The sequence below is a fragment of the Talpa occidentalis genome, unplaced genomic scaffold, assembly GCF_014898055.3.
Source record: "Talpa occidentalis isolate TD23 unplaced genomic scaffold, MPIMG_talOcc4v2.1 talOcc4.10, whole genome shotgun sequence".
In the NCBI taxonomy this organism is placed as follows: Eukaryota; Metazoa; Chordata; class Mammalia; order Eulipotyphla; family Talpidae; genus Talpa; species Talpa occidentalis.
This window is the reverse complement of record NW_023600993.1, coordinates 21,992,053-22,014,239: the sequence shown is the minus strand read 5'-3', so window position 1 is coordinate 22,014,239 and position 22,187 is coordinate 21,992,053. Positions and strand designations below refer to the sequence as shown.

At 37.2% G+C, this 22,187-nt stretch overlaps 1 protein-coding gene across 8 annotated transcripts in view; it reads right to left on the bottom strand.

Annotated features, from left to right (window-relative positions):
* Positions 1-22,187, bottom strand: part of RBMS3 (RNA binding motif single stranded interacting protein 3) — a 661,354-nt gene that overhangs the window by 240,067 nt on the left and 399,100 nt on the right. For all 8 annotated transcript variants that reach the window (XM_037525598.2, XM_054692904.1, XM_054692902.1 and 5 more), the window contains exons 5-6: positions 16,318-16,475; positions 921-1,000 (exon numbers count right to left, since the gene is read on the bottom strand). In XM_037525598.2, the coding sequence (XP_037381495.2) occupies positions 921-1,000; positions 16,318-16,475 (238 nt within the window). The remainder of the gene's footprint in view (positions 1-920; positions 1,001-16,317; positions 16,476-22,187) is intronic.

Sequence of the window (22,187 nt, the reverse complement as noted above, 5' to 3'; positions counted from 1 at the left end):
ACCAAGGGTAACAAATACATCAAAAAAGAAGAAATAAAGCAACATCCTTTAATAAGATATTTATTTACCTGCTTATTATAATTAGTTTTAACACTTCATTTAGTCTTGAATATTTTTATATATGAGTAAGATAAATTTTTAAATGTACTCATCTAATATTAAATGTTTTCCACATACATTACTACCAGATTAAAATCAAATAGAAAAATTTCTAGGTTATGCTCTGAAACATGCAAAATGGTCAACATTTTATGTTAAATATAACTCTTAATAGCATAATTTTATCATTTTATGAAGTGTATAAAATCTTAAGAAGTTTGCCTTGGAAAATGTGAAATGTCTTGAGATGGTCTGGATTCATCGTTCTCAGGCTATCCCTAATGCATGGATAGTTAAAATTTGTTTCATATATTAATATTTTTGTAAAATATGAAATTATGCACTCAGATATTATGAAAATATCAAATTGATATAAAAATTTGCAAATGCTTCCTCTCACTTTCTATGTTTTTCTTGTCCTGGATTGTAAGAAATGTTTGAGAATAGGCATCAATATATGGCCCCAACTTTGAACATCACCATTTAGATATTTTATAAATTAGAAATCAGGATATCAATAATAATAGGAGTCATACACATCCTTCACTTCAAGTACATTTTTAACTACTCTTTTCTATACATTCCTTCTAATTTCTTTTAGAGAATTAGCAGCAGATATTTTACAGAAAGGCCAAAGAAAAATCTCTAAGCAACATTTGTTAGTTTTGAGACAGATGAGTTGCCCTTAGTATGAAAAATGCACATTCATGAAAGCAACCCTTTTTTCTCTCTCTGACTAACCAAAGCCTTTCCATTCACTCACTCTCAAACTAGCCACAAGCCTGCACAGTATTTAATTATTACTTAATGGCATGTCTTACCTGGGATGCCTGGTGGTGTTTTCAGATATTTTCCATTAAAATGTTGAATGACCACTTCACATTTTTCAGTAGACTCCATTCTGGAAAAAGACATAAAGGAAATTATATCTGTTCATGACATTATGTATATCTAGGAAAAATAAATAAAAATTCAAAGGGAAAATAGGAAAGCCATGAAAAACTTGATTTGAGAATTTTACCACAATTGTCAGCTGCTGCTGTGATCAGCATGAGCTGCCAATAGAACATCGTGGCCTATCACTCTCTTGAAATGTGTCTCTGTGGCTGCTGAGTCCTCACCACAGGTGATACTCAGGCATTTTCTTATTTAATCCCTACCTCAATGTTTGGCAGCTGAGAGTGCTTAATAAATATCTGTGGAATGTCTGAAATAGAAAACCTGAAATGTCTGTCTTGCTCTTGCTCTTCAGATCAACAAGGATGGCAGCCAAGATGTAAAGACAAGAACTGCCTTGCCAATAGGTGGTAAAATCGGCTGTTCATTGACAACTGCCTGACACCAATACCTGTAGTGTAATTACTAAGAACTACTGCTGAGGGATTCCTCAAAGCACATTGAGTTCTGCTTTATTTCAATGACTTGCAGCCTAAAGGAATGATTAATACAGTAATGTCTTCATCAATGACATCATGATAATTTGAAGGGAAATTTACTGGGCGATATATACAAAAAAGAGTTATTTGGGGTCCCCAATGTGAGAGGAGAGTATCGATACCCACACCTAAGTTACAAAGTCTCTAAATTATGAATTTTGGACAGTCCTTTGTTTTTCATACTTAACTTTAATATTCCTAATCTGGGTTTCTTGTGTCGAATACATTACATATAAACTGGTAAATGAACATTTTGAGCCATACCTTCAGAATGTCAACATTGGCAGGAGTTATAAATTAACTATAGTAGCATTGGGAATATTTTTCTAGATAATAAATGTATCTGGCTTTAGTTATTTTATGAAATTAGGGAAGATAAAATTAAAGGATTGAATCTAATTAAAAGATATTAAATCCTACACAGTACACCAGAGGCAAAAATAAATTAAAGAAACATGACACATACTCATGAAAGAGTGTGTATGAAAACTCTAGGTTTGCCTAAAAGACAAAGCATAATTTTGGATTTTCTGCTGTGTTATTAATATGAGCTCCTTGGAATGGAGCCATTTTGTAAGCTCCTAAAATGTCCCAGATTTAAGTTTGATATGTATTTTTAAGATGATATTATATGGCCTTATTACATGCAGAAGGAAAAAGATAAGAAAAAATATGGATGCAAATACCAAATAAATTATATATTTATTACACTACAGAATTCCAGAAGCCAGGGAGACACTGAGAAAAGCCAGGAAGGTCTTGGGAGGAGTGATTAGGGTAGAGGTGAGAGTACCTGGGCCCCTTGTTAATGGCGTAGAAGAAGCAGACCATGGCTGGAGTGGAAATTTATTTATTTATTTATTTATTTATTTATTTATTTATTTATTTATTATAGAGGCAGGTTTATTTATTTGTTTGTTTGTTTGTTTGTTTTTGTTTATACATGCACTGGTTACAGTCAGAAGCATGGGAGGGTGAGAGAATTCACCAGAGCCAGAGCGGGGAGCAGAGCAGGCAGAAGGACCGAAGTACACTGTTGAGGGGAGCAGCAGGCGGCAGGAGAGGTCTGCGTGCCATGTGGGACCCTCCTCCAGTGGCCCGGGAGCAGCCGGGGATGGAACCGGTGCTGCAGAGGCTGCAGGCAGCTTCACAACCCAGCACTCAACCCCTGCGCCACCAGGGAGGCCCTGGAGTGGAAATTTTAAGGGAAAATTCTGGGAGATAAGTTGGATGGTATAGACAAGGGTATCTGAATTATCAGGTTAAGGAATTTGAAGATCATATGATAAGCACATTTTATTTGGGAAGTTGTAATTATTTTCCGATTTAAATTAAAATGAATTATCTTCTCTGATGTAAAATTCGTATGGGGTATGTACATACATCTTTTATAAAATGTGCTTGGCAAATCTTTACCTGCCAAGTAGGATGGACATCATCATGCAAAACCCATGTGCTAACATAGAGTGCCAGACTTAGAATGACTCTGCTTTGGTATAAAGCTCTGTCATTATCATCTCAGAATTATTTTTTTAAAGATTTGTTTTATATATGCACACAAGAACTGGAGTATAGGCCAGAGGTGACGGGGGTGAGAGGATTCACCAGAGACAGAGTGGGGGTGGGTAGAACAGGTGGATCTACTGGAATACTCTGCTGAGGGGAGCAGCAGGTGAGCTAGGTGAGGTCTGCTGCCAGGAGGGTTAGCTCCCTGGCCGGGGATTGAACTTATTCCCCAGTGGCTGGCGATGGCTTGAGAGCACTGAGACTTTAACCTCTGTGCCACCAGGGAGGTCCTTGAAATTATTTTTTTTTTAATGAGTTCAAGTGTATCTCCTTACTCTTTCCCCTACTTTTTTGAGGTATAAATGACATAGAGCACTGCATAAATTTAAGGTGTACAACATAATGTTTTGAGTTTCACATATTGTGAAAAGATCACAATAATAAGGTTAGTGAACATCCATCAACTCATATGAACAAAAAAAAAAACAATTTTTTTTTTCCCGCTGATGATGAGAACTCTCCTAACAACTTTTATATAGACTATGTGCAGTGCAGTTAACATGTTATATGTTACACCCCTAGTACTTATTTACATTATAACTAGAAGTCTGGATGTTTTTATTCCTTAATCCAATTCCCTGTGCCCCATCTCCTGTCTCTTGTAACTCCAAATCTGATATCTTTGGTTTGGGTTTTTTTTGCCTTTTTTTCTTTCTTTTTTCTTAGATTCCACATATAAATGAGATCATGTATAATTTGTCCTTCTCTGACTTATTTAATTTAACATAATGCCCTGAAGGTTTATCCACTTTATCACAAATGACAGAATTTCCATCTTTTTTATGGCTGAATAATATTCCATTATATATATACAACTTCTTTATCCACTCATCCTTCAGTGGACACGTAGGTGGCAGCCATATCTTTACTATCTTAAACAATGCTATGAACATGAGGGTGCAGATAGTTCCTCTATATAGTATTTTTGTTTCCTTTGGATATATTTTCATAGGTGGAATTTGCTGTATTGTATGATAGTTCTTTTAAGTTTTTGAGAAAATCTCCATAATATTTTCTACAGTGACGCTACCAATTAATCATTTCACCAACATCACACAAGTGTTTTCTTTTCTCCACATCCTCATCAGCATTTTTTATCTCTTCTCCTTGTGGGGATCACCATTCTAACAGGCATGAGGTAATCGCTCATTATTGTTTTGACCTGCATTTCCCAAATGATTACTGATGTGAAATACATTTTCAGGTAATGATTGGTCTTTAGTATATCTTGAAAAAATTTTTATTCAGGTTTTATGCCCAATTTTAATTGAACTATTTGGTGTCTTGTTATTGAGTTCTTTAAGTTGCTTATTTTCTTTGGATATGGCCCCCTTATGAGATATATGATATAGAGATGTTGTTTGTCATTCCCTAGGCTGTCCTTTCATTTTGTTGATTGTTTCCTTTGCTGGACAGGAGCATTTTGTTCAATGCAGTCCCATTTTTTTTCTTTCTATTTTGTAGCTTTAGGGGTATGTGTGTGTGTGTATATATATATATACACATTGTCAAGACCAAAGTCAAGAATCTCTTTTCCTGTGTTTTCTTCTAGAAGTTTTTTTCTGTTATATTTGAAGACAATGTTGAGTTAATTTGGGTGAGAGCTATAAGGCAGGAATTAAAATTCAAATAATTTCTATACAGAGTTCTTGCATTTTTATCTTTCACTGGGTGCCATAAATTATGTAGCTGGACCTGCTATGACAAAAAAGTATAGGAATTTGATATGACATTATTAGTTGATATTCATTTATCAGATAGCCCAGTGGATCTATGTAAGCATTATTGGGGAGAATATATGAAGAATGAATCAATACTGTGTCAAAATGAAAAGAAAATGAGAGGTGTAACAGCTTTAAATTTTAATAAATAAAAACAAAGACAAAAAGAGAATTTTGTTCACCCCTTAATCACAACTTCCTCAAAATCCCTTTCAGGATGTGGAAATAGGAGCAGGATTTAACAAATGAAAAACCACAGCAGAGTTTTTGAATCACTCGTTTTCTGGAAATAGCCTCAGACATATAGTTATACATTGGCGAGATGAAGAAACGAATTCTAGGAGACTGCGGTTGGCTTCCTAGAAGGTGGATTAGAAAGGCAAGATGACTCTTTATCCATTTCAAATATTAGGAGTAGCTAAATTTTTCAATTTGTCATTCAGCGGAATATTTTATAGTAAGTCTTTTAAGTCTTTCCACTTGTTATTTATTTATTAGAGGTGGGAAACTCCCATTTCTAGGAACAAAAGAATTCTAATTTTGCTCTCTCTTCTCACAGGATCTACTATCTCAGTCTCTTAGGGAAAATAACCTTCCCTTCTAGCAGAGACATGAATGGGAGAGGAAAATGTAAGCCCTTAATTACTACAGATGTTACTTTATGGAATTTTTTATTCCAGGAGAGCTACAGAATGAAAAGCTTATGCCCCAGAGTCCCCTCCCTGTTCAATCTCTCTCTGGGTACTCATCTAGATAAAAGGCAGTTAAGAATCTAAAGATTGCTTGCAAGAGTCCTACAAATCAAATCCTTTCTCTTTGTCTTAAAATGACATGGAATTCTAAATGAAAATTAAAACAAGGGGTGTGTGTGTGTGTGTGTGTGTGTGTGTGCATTATATATTTTAGGGAATACAGACAATGCTAAGGAAGAGAATCAGGTGGCTAACCTACCGTACCCACCTAAAATATTTTTGTTCTGCCTTGAAAGCCTCAAGACTTCACTTTTGGATTCTAAGAATGATCATCTTTTCTTAAGACTGCTTTGCAGCCAAATCAAATCGGATGGGGGCTGTTTCTATGAACACAGAGACAGCAGCATAGATTGTTCACTTTGGCTTCATTCAGATTTAACTAAGTGAATGTCTGCAGTGAGCCTTTAGAGACTCTCGTCTCTGAAAGAATAAATGCAATAAAAGTCTGTTTTCTGTAGCTGCTGGCACTTAGTGTCAAACCATGTTATGCTGCACCACCCAGCAGTGACAATTTCATTTTAATACACGGGACACATTTTAACATGGCAAAGCAGTCCCAGCAAAGACACCAACATAGATGCTGCCAAGGGGAAAGGCTCAGTGTTCCTTGTACTCTTCATGTGGCAACAGAACAAAAGTGAGCCCCGCAGAGCTGGGGGGCTGGGGGAGGACACTGCCTTTGAGCAGCCACCTTAGGAAGAATGTGCCCATTTTCTTCTAAAGTTTCACAATTAACCACTTTGAAATGCCAGCTCCAGCTATCTACAATCTGGCACACGCTTCAGTTGGAACTGACACGAGCATTATCAAGTGGGTCTGAAAAGGCGGTAAGCCAGACAAAGCTGCCTTTCCGGGTGCTTTTCTGCTGGGCCGCTGAATCACTGCAACTGAATGACCCCTCACACCGCTCAGAACAGCTCGTGTGCCAGGCCAACCATTCACCCGATGATACATTAATTAGGTTCTTACAAGGCTCCAATCATTGTGTAAAGCTTCAGGGCTTTCTGTTAGGTCTGATGTTTAAATATAAATACGCATTAAAGGTCCCTTTTGACATTCTATCTTGTCTCTGCGCCTAGGAACCTGGCTGCAGTCATTCGAAATGTACCACAGAATTGTGGTATTTTTTACTTTTTTTTTTTTTTTTCAACAGCTACTAAGAGGAGCTAGTTTCACAGCCAATACAATTCCCACAGGCAAATTACATCAGATGAGAGTCTAATCCAGTATTAGTAAAATGTTTTGGATCAGACTTAACACATAGAAGTTTAAAAACATTTTGCAAAAAACATTTGCTGCCTACCTATCTCACCTCCACAGAGAACCTTTTGGTTTAGGATCTTAAAGCAATAAACATTATTTAACCATGTGTTTTAAACAAATTCACCCTGTCCTTTATTATGGTTAATTAGAGGTTTCCACTCTTGTGAAATGTTTGTGGTTTTGCAATCACAGGCTATGTACAAATTATTGGCAACTCCATGTCGCAAGCCAGTCCTCATTTCCGGTAAGATTTACGCAAAGGATCAACATTAAAAGGTTTTTCTAAGTACTACAATGTGTACTCCTTCAGACATTTCAAAAACAAATTATATTATTTGCTTCTTAAAACACTGCAATGGGAGGACGGGTAGTGAGTCTCAGGAACAAAGATGGGTGAATGAATTGAACTTTCTTCATAAGTTTTGAAATTTATTTTACTCCTGCCTGGTATTTGATATACTTAGGATAATACATGCCAAATAGTGAAACTCGGTGGCATCTCTGAGAAACTTAGAAATTTTGGAAATGTCTTGCTCAGCGTTAAAAATAATAAAACTAAGACATCCCTTTCAGGATGTGGAAATAGGAGCAGGATTTAACAAATGAAAAACCACAGCAGAGTTTTTGAATCACTCGTTTTCTGGAAATAGCCTCAGACATATAGTTATACATTGGCGAGATGAAGAAACGAATTCTAGGAGACTGCGGTTGGCTTCCTAGAAGGTGGGTTCCTGGACCCCATTCCCACAGGTGTGTGGAGGTGCTCCCTACATCAACAAGAAATTCTCAGACACCAGCAGGGTGTTGGAGAACACAACTCAATTCTGACAAATTATATTAGCGCCACGTAGCACCAGATCCCGCAGGTTAAGGACTCACTCAGGCAAGACTGCCCTGCACTTCAGACACAGCCTGCAAGACCCAGGCAATTACCTGTGCTTCCGACTAACTGATCACAGATGGGAAGAGCCCATCATAAGCCCAGACAATCTCCTTCTGACAGAACATCAACCAAAGGTTCCACAATCCCTTCCTCAAGATCAATTAATTTGCTAAAATAGTACGCAGCACATTATATCAACAAGTTATAGGGTAGGAATCAAGAACTGAATGAAGAGAAACATAGGACATAGTCCAGAAATGGAACAAGGGAGTTTCTGTCATTGTGAGTGGAGTTTGGGGTCACAAAAGTCAGCATGTGGAAGGGATCATGTTCAACATGGATGGTCTCTGAAGGCTCTTCCTTTGGGGCTTTTATGGACTTCATTGTTCAGGCGTAATTGATAAAATCATTGACTATTGGCAACTGAATGCCACCTCTAGCTCCTCCCTCTCAGGAAATCATGGGGTAAGGTTAAAATTCTGCCCTTCATTCATATCCGTTACCTTGGCTGCCAGACCCCATTCTCAGGTGTTTTCAAAAAGTTACCTGCAATAACACACCTAATTAAAAATAACAAGATATTTAAACTTTTATGGCTCTGAAATTTACTGAGGAACTGAAAACAGGAGACCAGATATTATGACAAAATATACTTCCATTGCTCTATTGGCTCAGAAAATTCCATGATTAGGGGTCTGTGTGACAGGATGAAGACCAGAATATTTATGAATAATATATTTTGGTCATTTATGTTATGATTTAAATCATAACAACACACCAGTTAGTATATAAGCCTGGAATAAAACTTTGTGTCTTGATTCTTGATTAAGGTAGTTTATTTCAAAGAGATGGAATCCCATTGCTGGCCTCATGTTATCCTTCCTCTCCCGATTACCTACACTAATCTACTTCAACTGGTTCTGAGAGCACATGTGGGCTGCTATTTCCATCCCAACCAGCTGACTTATCTGACAGCTTTTTATTTTAGTCACTGGGGGCGTGGTGGGGGCAAAGAGGAGTCTGACCACTTCTTCCTCATTCTGTGTCTCTTGGGACACTCTGTCTCTCTTCCAGGAGGAACACTGTCCCCTATCTACAGCTCCTCCAGTTAGTCCCTCCTCTAAGTTTCTTGGTATCGCTGGGATCTAGGAGCATCTTGATACTCATGTTCAGCTCTGAGGTTGATAAAAACTTCCTTGTGTTGCTCATCTCTGGATATTTCAGCCTCCCTTTGTCAGTTCCCTTCATTCTGCCAAAATTTTATAAATACTTCTTCTCTCTAGTCTCTTTCTGTTGAATCATTTGGGGTGAATTCTGCTTGCAGTCAGTACTCTGATGACTCTATCATAAATCCATCACCAATTGAGAAACAGTATTGCCCTGGAGGCTGTGTGTTTCAAGAAAAATGTATTGTGGGAACTGCATCTCTCACTTAAGACATGTATTTCTCTTCTAGATAATATTATCTATCGTGTCTCCTTTTTTCTCCTCTATGATAAAAATGACATTGCCTATGTTCTGATTTCTAAGTATGCCAAACTAGCCCCACCTTAGCTCTTCTACTCCCCTTTCTCCACACCCAGGTCACTCTTCTCCTTACCAGCCCCACCAAGAGACTCTCATGGGCTGTCTGTCTTATCATTTGCTTCTCAGTTTAAATGGCCCTCAGAGGGCTTTCCTGTCCCTGACTTCCAGTCTTTCATTCTGCCATCCCTCTGTCTCACCTGTCTGTTTATTTTTTTATTGCACTTATGCTATTTGATATTATTGGGCATTTTACTATTTGTTTGATTGTATACTTATTACTTATCCAGTGGCATGTCAGTTCATGAAAGCAGGCATTTTTCTTTTGTGAACACCTCTGAAATAGCACCTTTAAACAATCACTGACATTTTGGTATTTCTGAGATATATTTACTGGGCAAACTGAATGAATGGATACATTTTTATATATCAGGAAATGTGGTTCAGAGAATTTAAGTAACTGGTCCAAGAACACAGATAGGAAGTGAAAATTAAAATGCAATTTTAAGTTATTTCTAACTTGTAGCCACAGAGAGCGAATCTATGGGTTGTTTCAACTCACAGAAAGAGGAGAGTAGTAAAGACACTGATAAAAGAGGCTCACTCTTATAGGCCAAGTGATACTTCCATCTTTCTTTTTTATTGGGTGAAAGCAGACAATCTATCTAATCTATCTATTGTCCCCAAAGCTTCAGATGACTCAAAAGTCCCTGTTGTGGTTTATGCTAGAATAGCTACAAAGCAAACTGGTCTTAGAGACTTTGAGGATTTTGGATGGTCACATTTCCAAATGTGGAGGGAACAAAGTTCCCCAATTTCAGTTTTACATGAATAAGTAATAGTTTAGAACTCTCCTCCCATTCCATAGAGAACAGTGTTTGGAATCCAGTCATTTCAATCTCATAATAATAAAACAATTTTCTCCTCTACATTAGTATAAAGGTATGCATAGAACAAGAGTTGAACTCAGGAGATCTCGGAATAATAGACCATTTGGTATAATTTAATCCTTTTGGTTAGTTGACTGGTTTGAGTTCTGAAAACCAAGTTTTCAAATATATGGGGAAACAAGCAGAGTTTGATCTTCTCTAGCTATGATCATGACTTTCTTCTGCATAAAGAAAGACAAAGAGGAAATGTGAAGAAAGAGATTAAATTACACTTATAACACACATATAAAACAAAAACAAAGATGAAGGAGCTGAAAGGTGGACCAGGAGTTTACTCTCTAGTGGATCACATCTGCTGGCAATTGAGAGTGGAATTAAAATTACAGAAAAGAATAACAGCCCTTACGCTCTTCAATCTCGGCAAACACAATTGTAACTTCTGTCTGTGCAAACACAGCTGTAGTTTGGAGATTGCTAATCACTAAGTTTATATTTCAGAGAGTTTCTTTTTTCACAGTTGATTTCCTGGTTCCATGAGGTTTAAGATAGTACTGGTAAAAAAATTATCAAAATAGAAAAGGAGCAATTAAAACAAAGACGGAGTCACAAAATACATGATTAAAACACTTTCCAGAAAATAAAAATACATGTTGATAACTTTGATGGTCATTTTAAAATATCATATTTGCCTACAAATGCATTGCCATTTTCTTTATACTTTTTTTAATTCTTGTACTTGATGTTTATTCTGGATCAGTCTTTGCCTAATTCAGGAAGGAGAAGAAAGGTTGTAAGAAGTTTTGGGCAGTAAATGGTGAATCAATAAAATTTCAAAGCTATTCAAAATCACTAAAAGAACACATGAAATATAATTTTAGTCTATTTTTACTGATTTGTAAAATTCAGACTAATATCTGTCTGCCTAGATCCACAATTAAATTTTTTCCTTAATGAAAAGAAAGAACTGAAATTATTTATTTGAAAACCTGCTCATTCTCTAGGCAGAGGAGGGATACAGGGCTGCCCATATGTTAAAAGTCATTCAAACAAAACTCCATGAGAATCAAATTAAGAGTAGTGCAGAGGGGCGAAAACTACCAGAGAACACAAAGGTCTCTGTGCTGAGCAGACTCTCACGCTCCTTAGCTCACCAGGGGACAGTAAATGCATTTCTTAAAGAGGTTCTGTGTTCCCAGATGTTGAAGCTGGATTAATTGTGAATGCTTACCCCCATCCCTTTTCTACTCTGGGTCATTCTTTACCAGCTTCTCATAACACTCCTTCAATGTGATTTTTGTTAGACAAACGATATCATGTTTCTGGGAGTGGGAAATGGATAACATGAACACAGTCATGTCCCTCCAGACTGGGGCTGATTTACGCTCTGATCCTCACCCTTGAAGGCAAGGTAGTCTGCTGGCACCCGCTAGCTCTGCAGTAGTGGGGCTGACTCTCCACTGTCAGCATTCCCACCAGAAACTTCTGTTTTCAGAGATTTACAACTTGGCTATAAAATGCTGCCCTGGGGTAGGGATGGGGGTGGATCTTACAAAATTGTTTTAAGTTACAAAAGAGGGAAAAAAAAAACATATAAAAATAAAATAAAATGCCTGTAATTTCATACACTAGTGCTGTTGAACTTTGTAAAGCTTGTAATTGTGCTGTCTGTGCACCTACCGGTATTCAAATCAATGCTTTGAAGTTCAGTGTTTTTAATATAAAATGAAGATACTACTTATTTTTAAAGATTAGTTTGTTTATTCATACAAGAACTGATGTGCAGGCCAGAGGTCGGGGGGGAGGGGGTGAGAGGATTCACCAGAGACAGAGTGGGAGTAGAACAGGCGGATCTAATGAAATACACTGCTGAGGAGAGCAGCAGGTAAGACAGGAGAGATCTGCTGCACCATGTGGGTTAGTTCCCTGGCTGGGGATAAAACTCATTTTGTAGTGGCTGGCCATAGCTTGATAGTGCTATGTCTTTAACCACTGTGCCACCAGGGAGGCCCACTACCTTTACTTTGAAGATATGGTTATCAAAGAAAATCAATGTATACCTTGCAGGTCAAGTAATAATGGAGGGCTTTCTTTCTAGTGGAAGGAATTTTAGATCTCTTGCACATGACTCAAGGTCCACATCTGGTGGAGAGGAGTGACCGACAGTAGTATTCAAAGTGAGGCTTGCTGAATAAATTACTCAGGTTTTGTGAATTGAGATAGTCATAAATCTCAGCATATGTGTACTTTTCTAGGTTGTACAGGCTAAAAATTACAGACTGGCTATTCTCCCAATGGAACAAGTATTTTATTTTTTTTTTAATAATACCTATGACACTGAAATTTTAGAGGAAGAAATAATATACAAATCAATATTAGTTGCAATAATGCTACTGTAGTTTTCTCAAATATTCTAGGACATCCATTTCAGAATTAGCATACTATCATTAAATGTTTTTTCCTGCATCTCATTCTAGTCCAAAACCAAACAACAAACCAAACCAAACAAGAAGTGTTTCATTAATTGATCACCAAAAATTTACTGAAGGTTAGTTATGTGTAAGACAACACTCTAGGTGCTGGGATAGATGTGAAGAAGAAGGAGGTATGTTTCACCTTTGAGGAAGGACGGAGACAAACAATTAACCCAGGGATGCGGAAGCTATCATCCTGAAAACCAGACTTTTAGGGCCTCTGCCCATGGCATCCACTGCAAGTAATCCACTCACTGTTAACATTAACTTTGTATTGAAAGAGTTGAGAAAATAGTGACACATATTATCTCTATCTTGTGCTTCAGAGGAAACTGAATGAAAAAAGAGGATAATGTGTTAAAAAGAGGAAAACTTGTACAAGCTTTAATTTGTACATGATCAAGTTAGCAAAGGCAATAGTCATAGTTGTTTGAGCAAATGCAGAGCAAATGTTAAAATGTGAGGAAGTCAGAATTTGGGCAGAGCTACTTACATATGGAATAGCTAAAATTACTTTCTCACTCCATTAAATTAGGCAAATCACGTGGGATCCTATTCTCTGGAATTTCAGGTCTGAGATACATGGAAGATGAAATACTTATCCCATGTCAGTTTCTTGGCTTCTTATAAAAGAAAGTCAGATTCATATTTTCTTTTGATTTCTTACGCATAAGAAATCATTGGCTTGACTTGAACCTATGTTTTACTCTTCAATCCACATGCCACTTTCTGAAATTGGAAAATACATGATTTAGAGTACAGAGACCTAAGTTTCAGTATTGGAATGTGCCTGCTAATTCATATTCAAAACTCCATGTTTTAAAAGACCATTGCTTGGAGCTTAGTCATTCTTGAACTGTACAGAAAGGCATCTATACAATCTCCTACACATATATCTATCTACTCAACCATAAAAAATGAGATTTGACTTAAGGAAATGTATAATCCAGTGGATAAAGGCAAAATTAAATAGTAAATGCATTATGATTTTGATAAATTTTATAAAAATATTTTTGATATGAGCCGTAGTAAGACCACCTAACTTTGTCTGAAGGTTGGAATTGTAGTTTAGTGAAAGCTTCTTTGTAAAAAGGATGTTTAAACCAATATCTAGGGATGACTAGGAGGAAGAGAGAGAAAGTCTCATGGAAAGTTGTAAGAGTCATGAAGGGCAGCTGTGCCCAGGAGTTGAGACAGGAATAGAGATAGCAAGGAAAGTGAGGCATATTAGAGACAATGAGGTCAGGGACACTGCTGGGGAGGTCAAGGTCAGTAAGTGCCAGCACTCAGGCCATGCAGAAGTGATGTAAGCAGACATGATAGGATTTACATTTCCAAAGAATCACTTGCAACTTCTGTATGTAAAATGTGTTGAAAGAGGGAGACACTATACTCACAGTAGGCATAGAACAATAGTCAAAAATTCTTGGGCCTCCCCGGTGGTGCAGTGGTTGAGCACTGGGTTGCGAAGCTGTCCACAGCCTCTGCAGCGCCAGTTCGATCCTCGGGTGCTCCCCGGCCACCAGAGGAGGGTCCCACATGGCATGCAGACCTCTCCTGCAGCCCGCTGCTCCCCTCAGCAGTGTACTTTGGTCCTTCTGCCTGCTCTGCTCCCCGCTCTGACTCTGGTGAATTCTCTCACCCTCCTGCGCTTCTGACTGTACCCAGTGCTTGTATGTATAAACAAACAAACAAATAAATAAAAAAATCTTTAAAAAAAAATTCTCTTCCTTCTTCAATTCTTAAAGAGAAACACCTTTGTAGGATTCCCTCTTTCATGATGCCATATGCCATGAGTTAAGTTCTGCCTCTTATAGTTTGCGGTATTTGGTGCTGCACTTAAAACCAATATGCTTCACGTTAAGCAAACTCAAAGTATATAGAGAAGTTCAAAGTGAGAGGAGTGAGTGGCCCTGTCTATGTGTTATGGGTCGAATGGTATCTCCCCCAAATTTACATTTCCAAGTAAATGAAGTACTCATCACCAGTAACTGAGAATGTGACCATCTTTGAGACTAAAACTTTAAGGAAGTAATCCAATTAAAATAACATTCAATGGGTGGGCCCTTTGAATAATCTACCTAATGCAGAGGACATTAGGACACAGACAAGGCAGAAGACAAGGAGAAACCAAAGTTACTGACACCACGATCTTCCACTACCAGTCTCTAGCTTGTGATAAGATACATATCCAGGGTTTTAGTTACCCACTTTGCTATAATCTGTTATGCTTGCCCTGGCAAAATAAAATATTTTGTGCCCCAAACTCTTTGTTTAAAAAAAAATCATCATAGATTGTCTTAGAAAATGCTTTTCTATTGATCAATTTGAAAGACGTTCACTTCTCAGCAGGAGTATAAATGCAGGGGAAGTACTTTGTTAGAGAGAGCATTGAGGGTGGGGGCTGGAGGTGGGTGAAGACACAAAGGCAAGTGTCCACTGTGTGAACTGAAGCATGGCAGTCATTTCAGTAAACTCCCCTCCTGGTCAGACTTCTGAGAGCAGGCTGCACGCTATATAAGAATGGCAGTGTTGGCAAAATTCTGAGATCCAGGTAGTGTGATGAGCTCTGCCTTGACCATGGAAATCAAACATTAGCAATCTTCTGAGTACCTGAATGCCTCATGCATGCATACTGATCAGGGAAAGGTTCTTCATTCTGCTATTTCTCTTCAAATCATCAAGCATGGGTCTGACACAAGGCTACCAATCTGCTATGTGTGGAACATTGTAAGAAAGTGGTCCATGACCTCTAGGATATTACAGAGCAGCTAACATTCACATTACAATTTGTTATCTTTCAAAGTAGGTGAACAGAAGATGGTGTGGGATGGTTTTCCAGAGGATGGAAGGAGTCCTCATTGGCACACGAGCTTGTCCATGATAGGTGAATTTCCAGCTGACACCGATACTCATCTGTTCAGGCATGTTAAGTCAGCTGGAGACACATAAATGCATCCGGCCGGCCATGGAGAAGAGCCTTGAATTTTCTTCTCTGTCACTGAGCAGTTTCTTTGTCTCTGTGGTTTCTTTAGCTTTGTTTTTCATGAAAGCACAGCAGGTACAACTATTTTAACTCCACTCCTGGCTGCGTTCCTCTTTTGTAAACATTCTCTTAAAGTTAAAATGAAAACTACCCTTCATTTTCTGACAATGGATAAAAGTGCAATTTTCCTTTCTCTGTTCTGAGTAAAACATCCGAAAACGCACAGCTAGAGCCTCTTATATGCAAATACCCCCTTGACCTCCAGTTATATTTCTGGAGTCCTTGGGATTTCCCAACATTTCCAGCTTCTCCAAATTTTCCTCTCTTCTTCCTACTATCTTGTTCTTTGGAAAATCATTGCAAAAATATTGGGATGTTTTATTCACCACATGGGCTCTTTGGGATGTGGGGCATTTGTTATCCCTGGCAGAAACTGGCAGAACCTGATTTGGTTGATCTACAGGTGCAGAAAGGACTGAGAACTGGTCTGTCTATGCATATCATTATGACCCAACACACATATAAATGTTACCCGTATATATTTTAGTAAGAATATCATAGTCATAATTACATCGGGATTCTTTTGGCTGGAAGGAAAGATACAGATAATGAGTTCAATATGCTACTTCTTTGTTTGTTTTGAATATTCTGTTGCTTTGAGCCCCACTGCCACAAAGACATTAGAATTAATATGACAAGATAAAGAAAGGCAAACGAGTGTTTTACCTGGCAAAGCCAACACCTCTGCTGACGCCATTGGCGTCTCTTAGTATTCTTGTGGAAATGACATGTCCGAAGGGTTTCAGCATATTCTCAAGTTCCTGTTCATCCATAGAAATGGGGAGATTCGAGATGTATAGGTTTGTTGGATCTTGCTCTTGTTGCTAAAGGAAAGAAAGAAACAAATGCTGTGAGTTTCGAATACTGAGACACTTACGACAAAATGGATAAACTTTTACTTGAGATGCAATCTAGATTCCAGTCTCTTGGAAGATCTTTCTCTCTTGAACATTCTTTCACAAAAGGCATTTCTTCTTTTCCCAGAATTCACTTCTTGCACAAAATGATTCTCATAAAATAATGTCATCCATCGAAATCAAACTCTCTGGCCCTCTTTCCTCAGCGAGAACTAATAAACAGTTACTGCAATTGAACTAAGGTAAAGGGCATGTTTTTCTCTTTTACCACTAAATCTGCTTCAATTATCATTCAAACTACCATCACTGCTAGTTTCTAACATTGCATTTCATGAGTTCTCTAGTGAGCAGACATTGTTCTAAGCACTTAATATGCACTATTTCATTCAATAGTCCTCATCAATATAATTGCTACCATTTTACAGTGTACAAAATTGATCCCTAGCTTGTCCAAGTTACACAGATGGTGTCAAAGCTAGGGTTGAAATCTGGGCCTTTTGCCAGTGTCTGTGGGTCTCGCTGTTCTGCTATACTGCTCTCCACCAGACCACTGGTTTTCAGAGGGTGGTCCCAGAACAGCAGCATCAGTTTCACATCCTTGGGAAATTGCTACCAATACAAATTCTCAGGTCCCACCCCAGAAATATTACATCAGAAGCTCAGGAGTGAGGCCAGCAATCTGTGTTTGGATAAGCCCTCCAGGTGATTTTGATGATTGCTCAAATTTGGGAATCACTGTCCTAGAGGATACATGAATATACACATCCGAATGAGATTATGATGTCTATCATTTTCTATACCAGCAGCAATTGCTTAAATAAACTTTGCTTAATAGAATGGGAAACCAAACCACAACTGCTAGCAGTATTTCTGAGTATGAATGTTCTCTATTTCTCACAAGTTAATACAACTAAGTTTGAATTTAGTTGTACATATGCATCAAAATTAAACTTAATGATAAATCTGACATGATTAATCATGCACATCAAAATATATCAGATTTTAACTGAATCATTATACTTTAAACAAAACAACCACCTTCAAGTATAGCAAGAGATTAAATTGGAAAAAGAAATTCTGAAGTATATAGGAAATGATAATAGTAACAGCGAAATATCTTTTCTGAAGAGATAATATCAGCTTTTGTGAAAAATTTGAGGTTTTCAATGCAATGAAAAAAAAATAACATTAAGCAAGTTTCCAAATATTATTTCAGGTCAAGAAACAATGTTGGTATGAAACTGATCTCCATTATTTTTAACAGCTTTAAATATTCAGATGGGTCATAATATTTTTATTAAGCTTTGATATGAATGAGATTTATTATTAGAGTTTTCATATTTTAAACATGTTTAGTTTTTAAGTTTTTTTATCACCATGGAAAATAGCAACAATAAACATAATCTATCAGAATCCAGCAATACAGTTTTAGCATTTAGGAGTAATTGAATGTAGAAACTGGACAACTGTAATCTTTCATCCCCTCTCCTACTCCCCTAACCCTCTCCCTCTATCTTACACACACACACACACACACACACACACACACACACACACACACACACCCCACTAATTAATGCCATGATCCTAGAGAGAAACAGAGATACTATTATCCTTTCCTAAATGGCACGTTCATGTTAGTTGCTGGGGTGGTGGAAAAAGAAAAGAAAAATGATGTTTCAGATACATAATGAACCATATGTACACACAACCTTCAATTTTTATAGTATATCACTACTCATTTAATTTTAATCTTCATATCATCACTTCATATATGGCAAGTATCATTCTATTTATTGGATAATGAGGAAATGAAGGCATGAAAAATTTATCATTTTGCGTAAAGACAATCTGATAATTAGTGAAAGGGTGAGAATTAGCTTCAGCTACCAAGTTTCTGAATTTCTAATTCACTGTATCTTCCACAAGTCCAATATTTCCCAAGCTTCAATCATTTGTATGCCATCTTAGCATTTTTTGCCAGTTATAGACTATCATTTTATTTACTTACATGTTTTCTTTATATCAATATACTTTGGGATTATGGAAACTCATTTAAAAAGATAACTTTCGGTTGCAGCATAAATAAATCAGTATTATTTAGTATAAATAGGTTACTGTAAAATACAGGGAATGAATCAATGTCATTAAATATAGCTAGATACTATTTGTGTGCAAAAGACTTTGACCTTTGTGGTTGACTCTCTTAGTAACAACGGAGATTCATAATTAAGAAAGGCTTAGAAGCATACTAGCATTACATGTAGCCTTTTCTCTTGGAGAAATAAGAATTAAAAAGCAATTAAGAACAGTTTTCTTATGATGATATCCTACACACCTTCATCGACTCAAGTTCCTAAAAGATACATGTCCCACTGCTGGGAGATACTGTGTTAACTCGGAGCTTTCCACTATAGGAGCCTACAGCACTGGGCTGTGCCATGAACGGATTAGAACTGACCCAACATTCTGCACCCTTTGTCCTTGATGAGGCTAAATAACCACAAGCAACCAAGGCTACTATCCAGAGTACTGCACAGATCTTTCCATTTTTTTTTTTAGGCAGCAGTGTACCAGTTTATCCTAATCCAAGCCCATTTCCAAATTCCCCAATTGCAAATGCGGTGCAGCTTCTTAAAATGGTGTGCAATAAACACACAGAGCTAAGTGCATGAGGGATTGCTCAGTAAGCTATTTTCTGAATCCAATTCAGACAACAAGGCCAACTCCTTAATTTGTATTCACAGAGACAATATAGCATTGGATGGTGTCATTTCTTAATTTGTGTTCATAGAATATACTGTTTGGCAGTGTTATTTACTGTTATTTATTTGAAATTCGGTGTCAGTTTCAATAGATGCATTTACTTGCCAATAGACTTTCAATTCTGCATAGAATGAACCTTAAAATAACACATATTTATATTAAATATAACTTTTATTTATATATTTAACTTATGTAAATGGATGGTCACTTTAAAGGTTCCTTGACACTATGAACCAAAGACCATTTTTTCCTTTTAAATTGGCAGAAAAATTTCTCATATGACAACTGAAATCTAAGAGAACATTTTAAAAATACTTTTTAACTTAAATTTCATGACCAGCTATCTCCAGAATGGACATAAAGTAACCTCTTATCCAATGTGATAATTTAACAGATGGAAAAAGCCCCAGAAGCTAGAAGAGGTGGTTATGACTTACTCAAGGTCACTAAGCTAATTAGTAACAGACTAGAAACAGAACCCATGTCCTTTTATATCTAGTACAATGTTCTTAATTCACGATACCACTTTTAATCTTAAAATCTAACAAACAGTAGAAAGCAGGTTCCAGTTCAAAGGAGTATTAGTGGAAATATAAATATCTTTACATTTCTTATTAGATTCACTTTGTGTATATTCAGTTAGCTTTTACTACAGGATAGGGCCAATGAAATTAAAGAGTTCCTAGCTTTATTTAACATTTTATAGTCACTGAATGGGTACTCTGTAGCAGATGTGTCTGTAAAAGTATAACTACAATTAATATATCTATTACATCAATTACAGGAACTTCTTGATTTATTATTAATTTTTGTTAAAAGATTCTGAAAAGGTTCGGTAAGTTCCCTTTCAATTTTTTTTTTTTGGTTGTTGCTGTTGATAAGATTATTTTGGTATAGAAGAACTGGGGTGTAGGCCAGAGGTTTGGGGGATGAGATGATTCACCAGAATAAGAGTGGGGAGCAGAACAGGTAGATCTACTGAAATACACTGCCAAGGAGAGCAGTGGGCAATACAGGAGAGGTCTGCTACACCATGTGGGTTAGCTCCCTGGCTGGGGATTGAATTCAGGCCACAGGGGTGATAGCAGTGAGACTTAACCACTAGACCACAAGGGAGGCACCCCATTTCCATTGCTACTGGTAGGAGTGACCTGTCATTTCACTGAAGAATTTGTGAAAAAAAATTGTTTCCTAAAATGACCTCCCTTAGCTTGGATTTTTAGTATATAGAAACTACCAAGCTGGCATATCTTTTCTCTTTTGCCATCTGCTAGAACTCAGTATTAGAGGCTTTATAGCATTGTTTCTCAAATGAGAAAACTAGTTTTGACATCTTAGAAGGGTTGTCAAGGTCACATGGCCAGTAAGTGGGTAAACAACATTCTAAGTGATATTTTTTGATGCCTGGTCTAGTCTTTCTATTAAGGTACAACTCTGAAGATTGCCCATAGATAGTTTTATTCATTGAATCTCACTTGTAGAAAGGAAAATCAATGGAGAGACAAATAAGCAATTGTTTTTTTCATGGAATGGTCTATTTTAAATGCTGTTGCAATTCAAAAATTAATAATAATAAAAATGAAATGCTGTTTTCTAACCCTGAAAACAGAAACAAACAGGAGCCAGAGTCCCCTGTGTTAACAAGGTATCCCAAATACATCAGAGATTTTAGAACTAGCTTAACACTAACATTATACAAAGATGTTTCACCCACCTAGCAATATTATCAGATGTTTGCTGGGTAGTCATAGTGATTACAGCACCTCTAGAGAAAACCAGCAGGAAACACGCTGTTCTGGTCATACTAGCTTCTATATTATACATAAATGTGATGGTTAGTATATCTGTCAAGTTTCCTGGACTATGGGGATACCTAAGTAGTAATTAAAAAGTATTCTGTATGTATATGTGATTATGTTTCCTGGTTGAGTTTAACAGTTGAATCTATAGACATAATAAAGTAGATCATACTCTCTAATGTGGACAGGCTCGTCCAATCAGTTGAAGGTCTAAAGAGAACAGAAAAGTTAGCTGATCCTTCCCTGAGTTTAGGGAAAATTCTTATCTGATGCCTTCACACTGGAATTACATCATGGACTTTCCCAGATCTCCTATTTGCTGACTTGGGAACAATCTGTATATTGGTTCTGTTTCTCTGCAGAATCTTAGGTAATATAAGGCCTTAATTTGGTTACATCTGTATTGTCATGAAAAACCAGGACTCATGATGAGTCATGACTGTCATACCAGCCATAAAGTCAAGGCCTTTTCCAAGTGAAATAAAAGGCATATCTTTCCCTTAAAAGAAATGCACCAGAAAACTAAGTACTAGGTAATATATTAAAGATCAAAGGGGAAAAGCAAAGAAAGACTGCTAAGAAGTCAGCATTCTCTCCTCACCGGTGTCCTTTCACCCCTAAAAACAAGCCCTCTGTCCTGATTGCTAAGTGGTGAAGGGGGTTGCCCTGTTTTTGTCTTTTCTCTCTGCTTACAAAGAGGGTGATTTATCTTTCCTAAGTTTCCCATAGTTATCAAGTCAAAGTTTTTTCCTCCAAGGCACCAACGAGGACAATTTCCCTAAAATACGAACCAATAAGAACAATTTTTCTTAAGGAACACATATTTTAAAAGAAGTATTTAATTAGTTCAGATTTAGTGTAAGCACTACAATGGTAATTGGAGTTCAGGTCATCAAGTTCAAGTTGAAGGCTTAATTCTGAATAACAATCTCAGTGGAGGCCAACCAAGTGGTTAGGGCTACTTGAACCATGATCATTTGTACTTTAAGACTATGGTTGGCTTTTATTTATAAATTACCAAGCAGCCTTGAGTTGAGATGAGTGGTGAATGATTAAATGAGACTCACGAGTCTTGATGACTGAATTTGAAATTACCTGTGGTCCAGGAACAGGT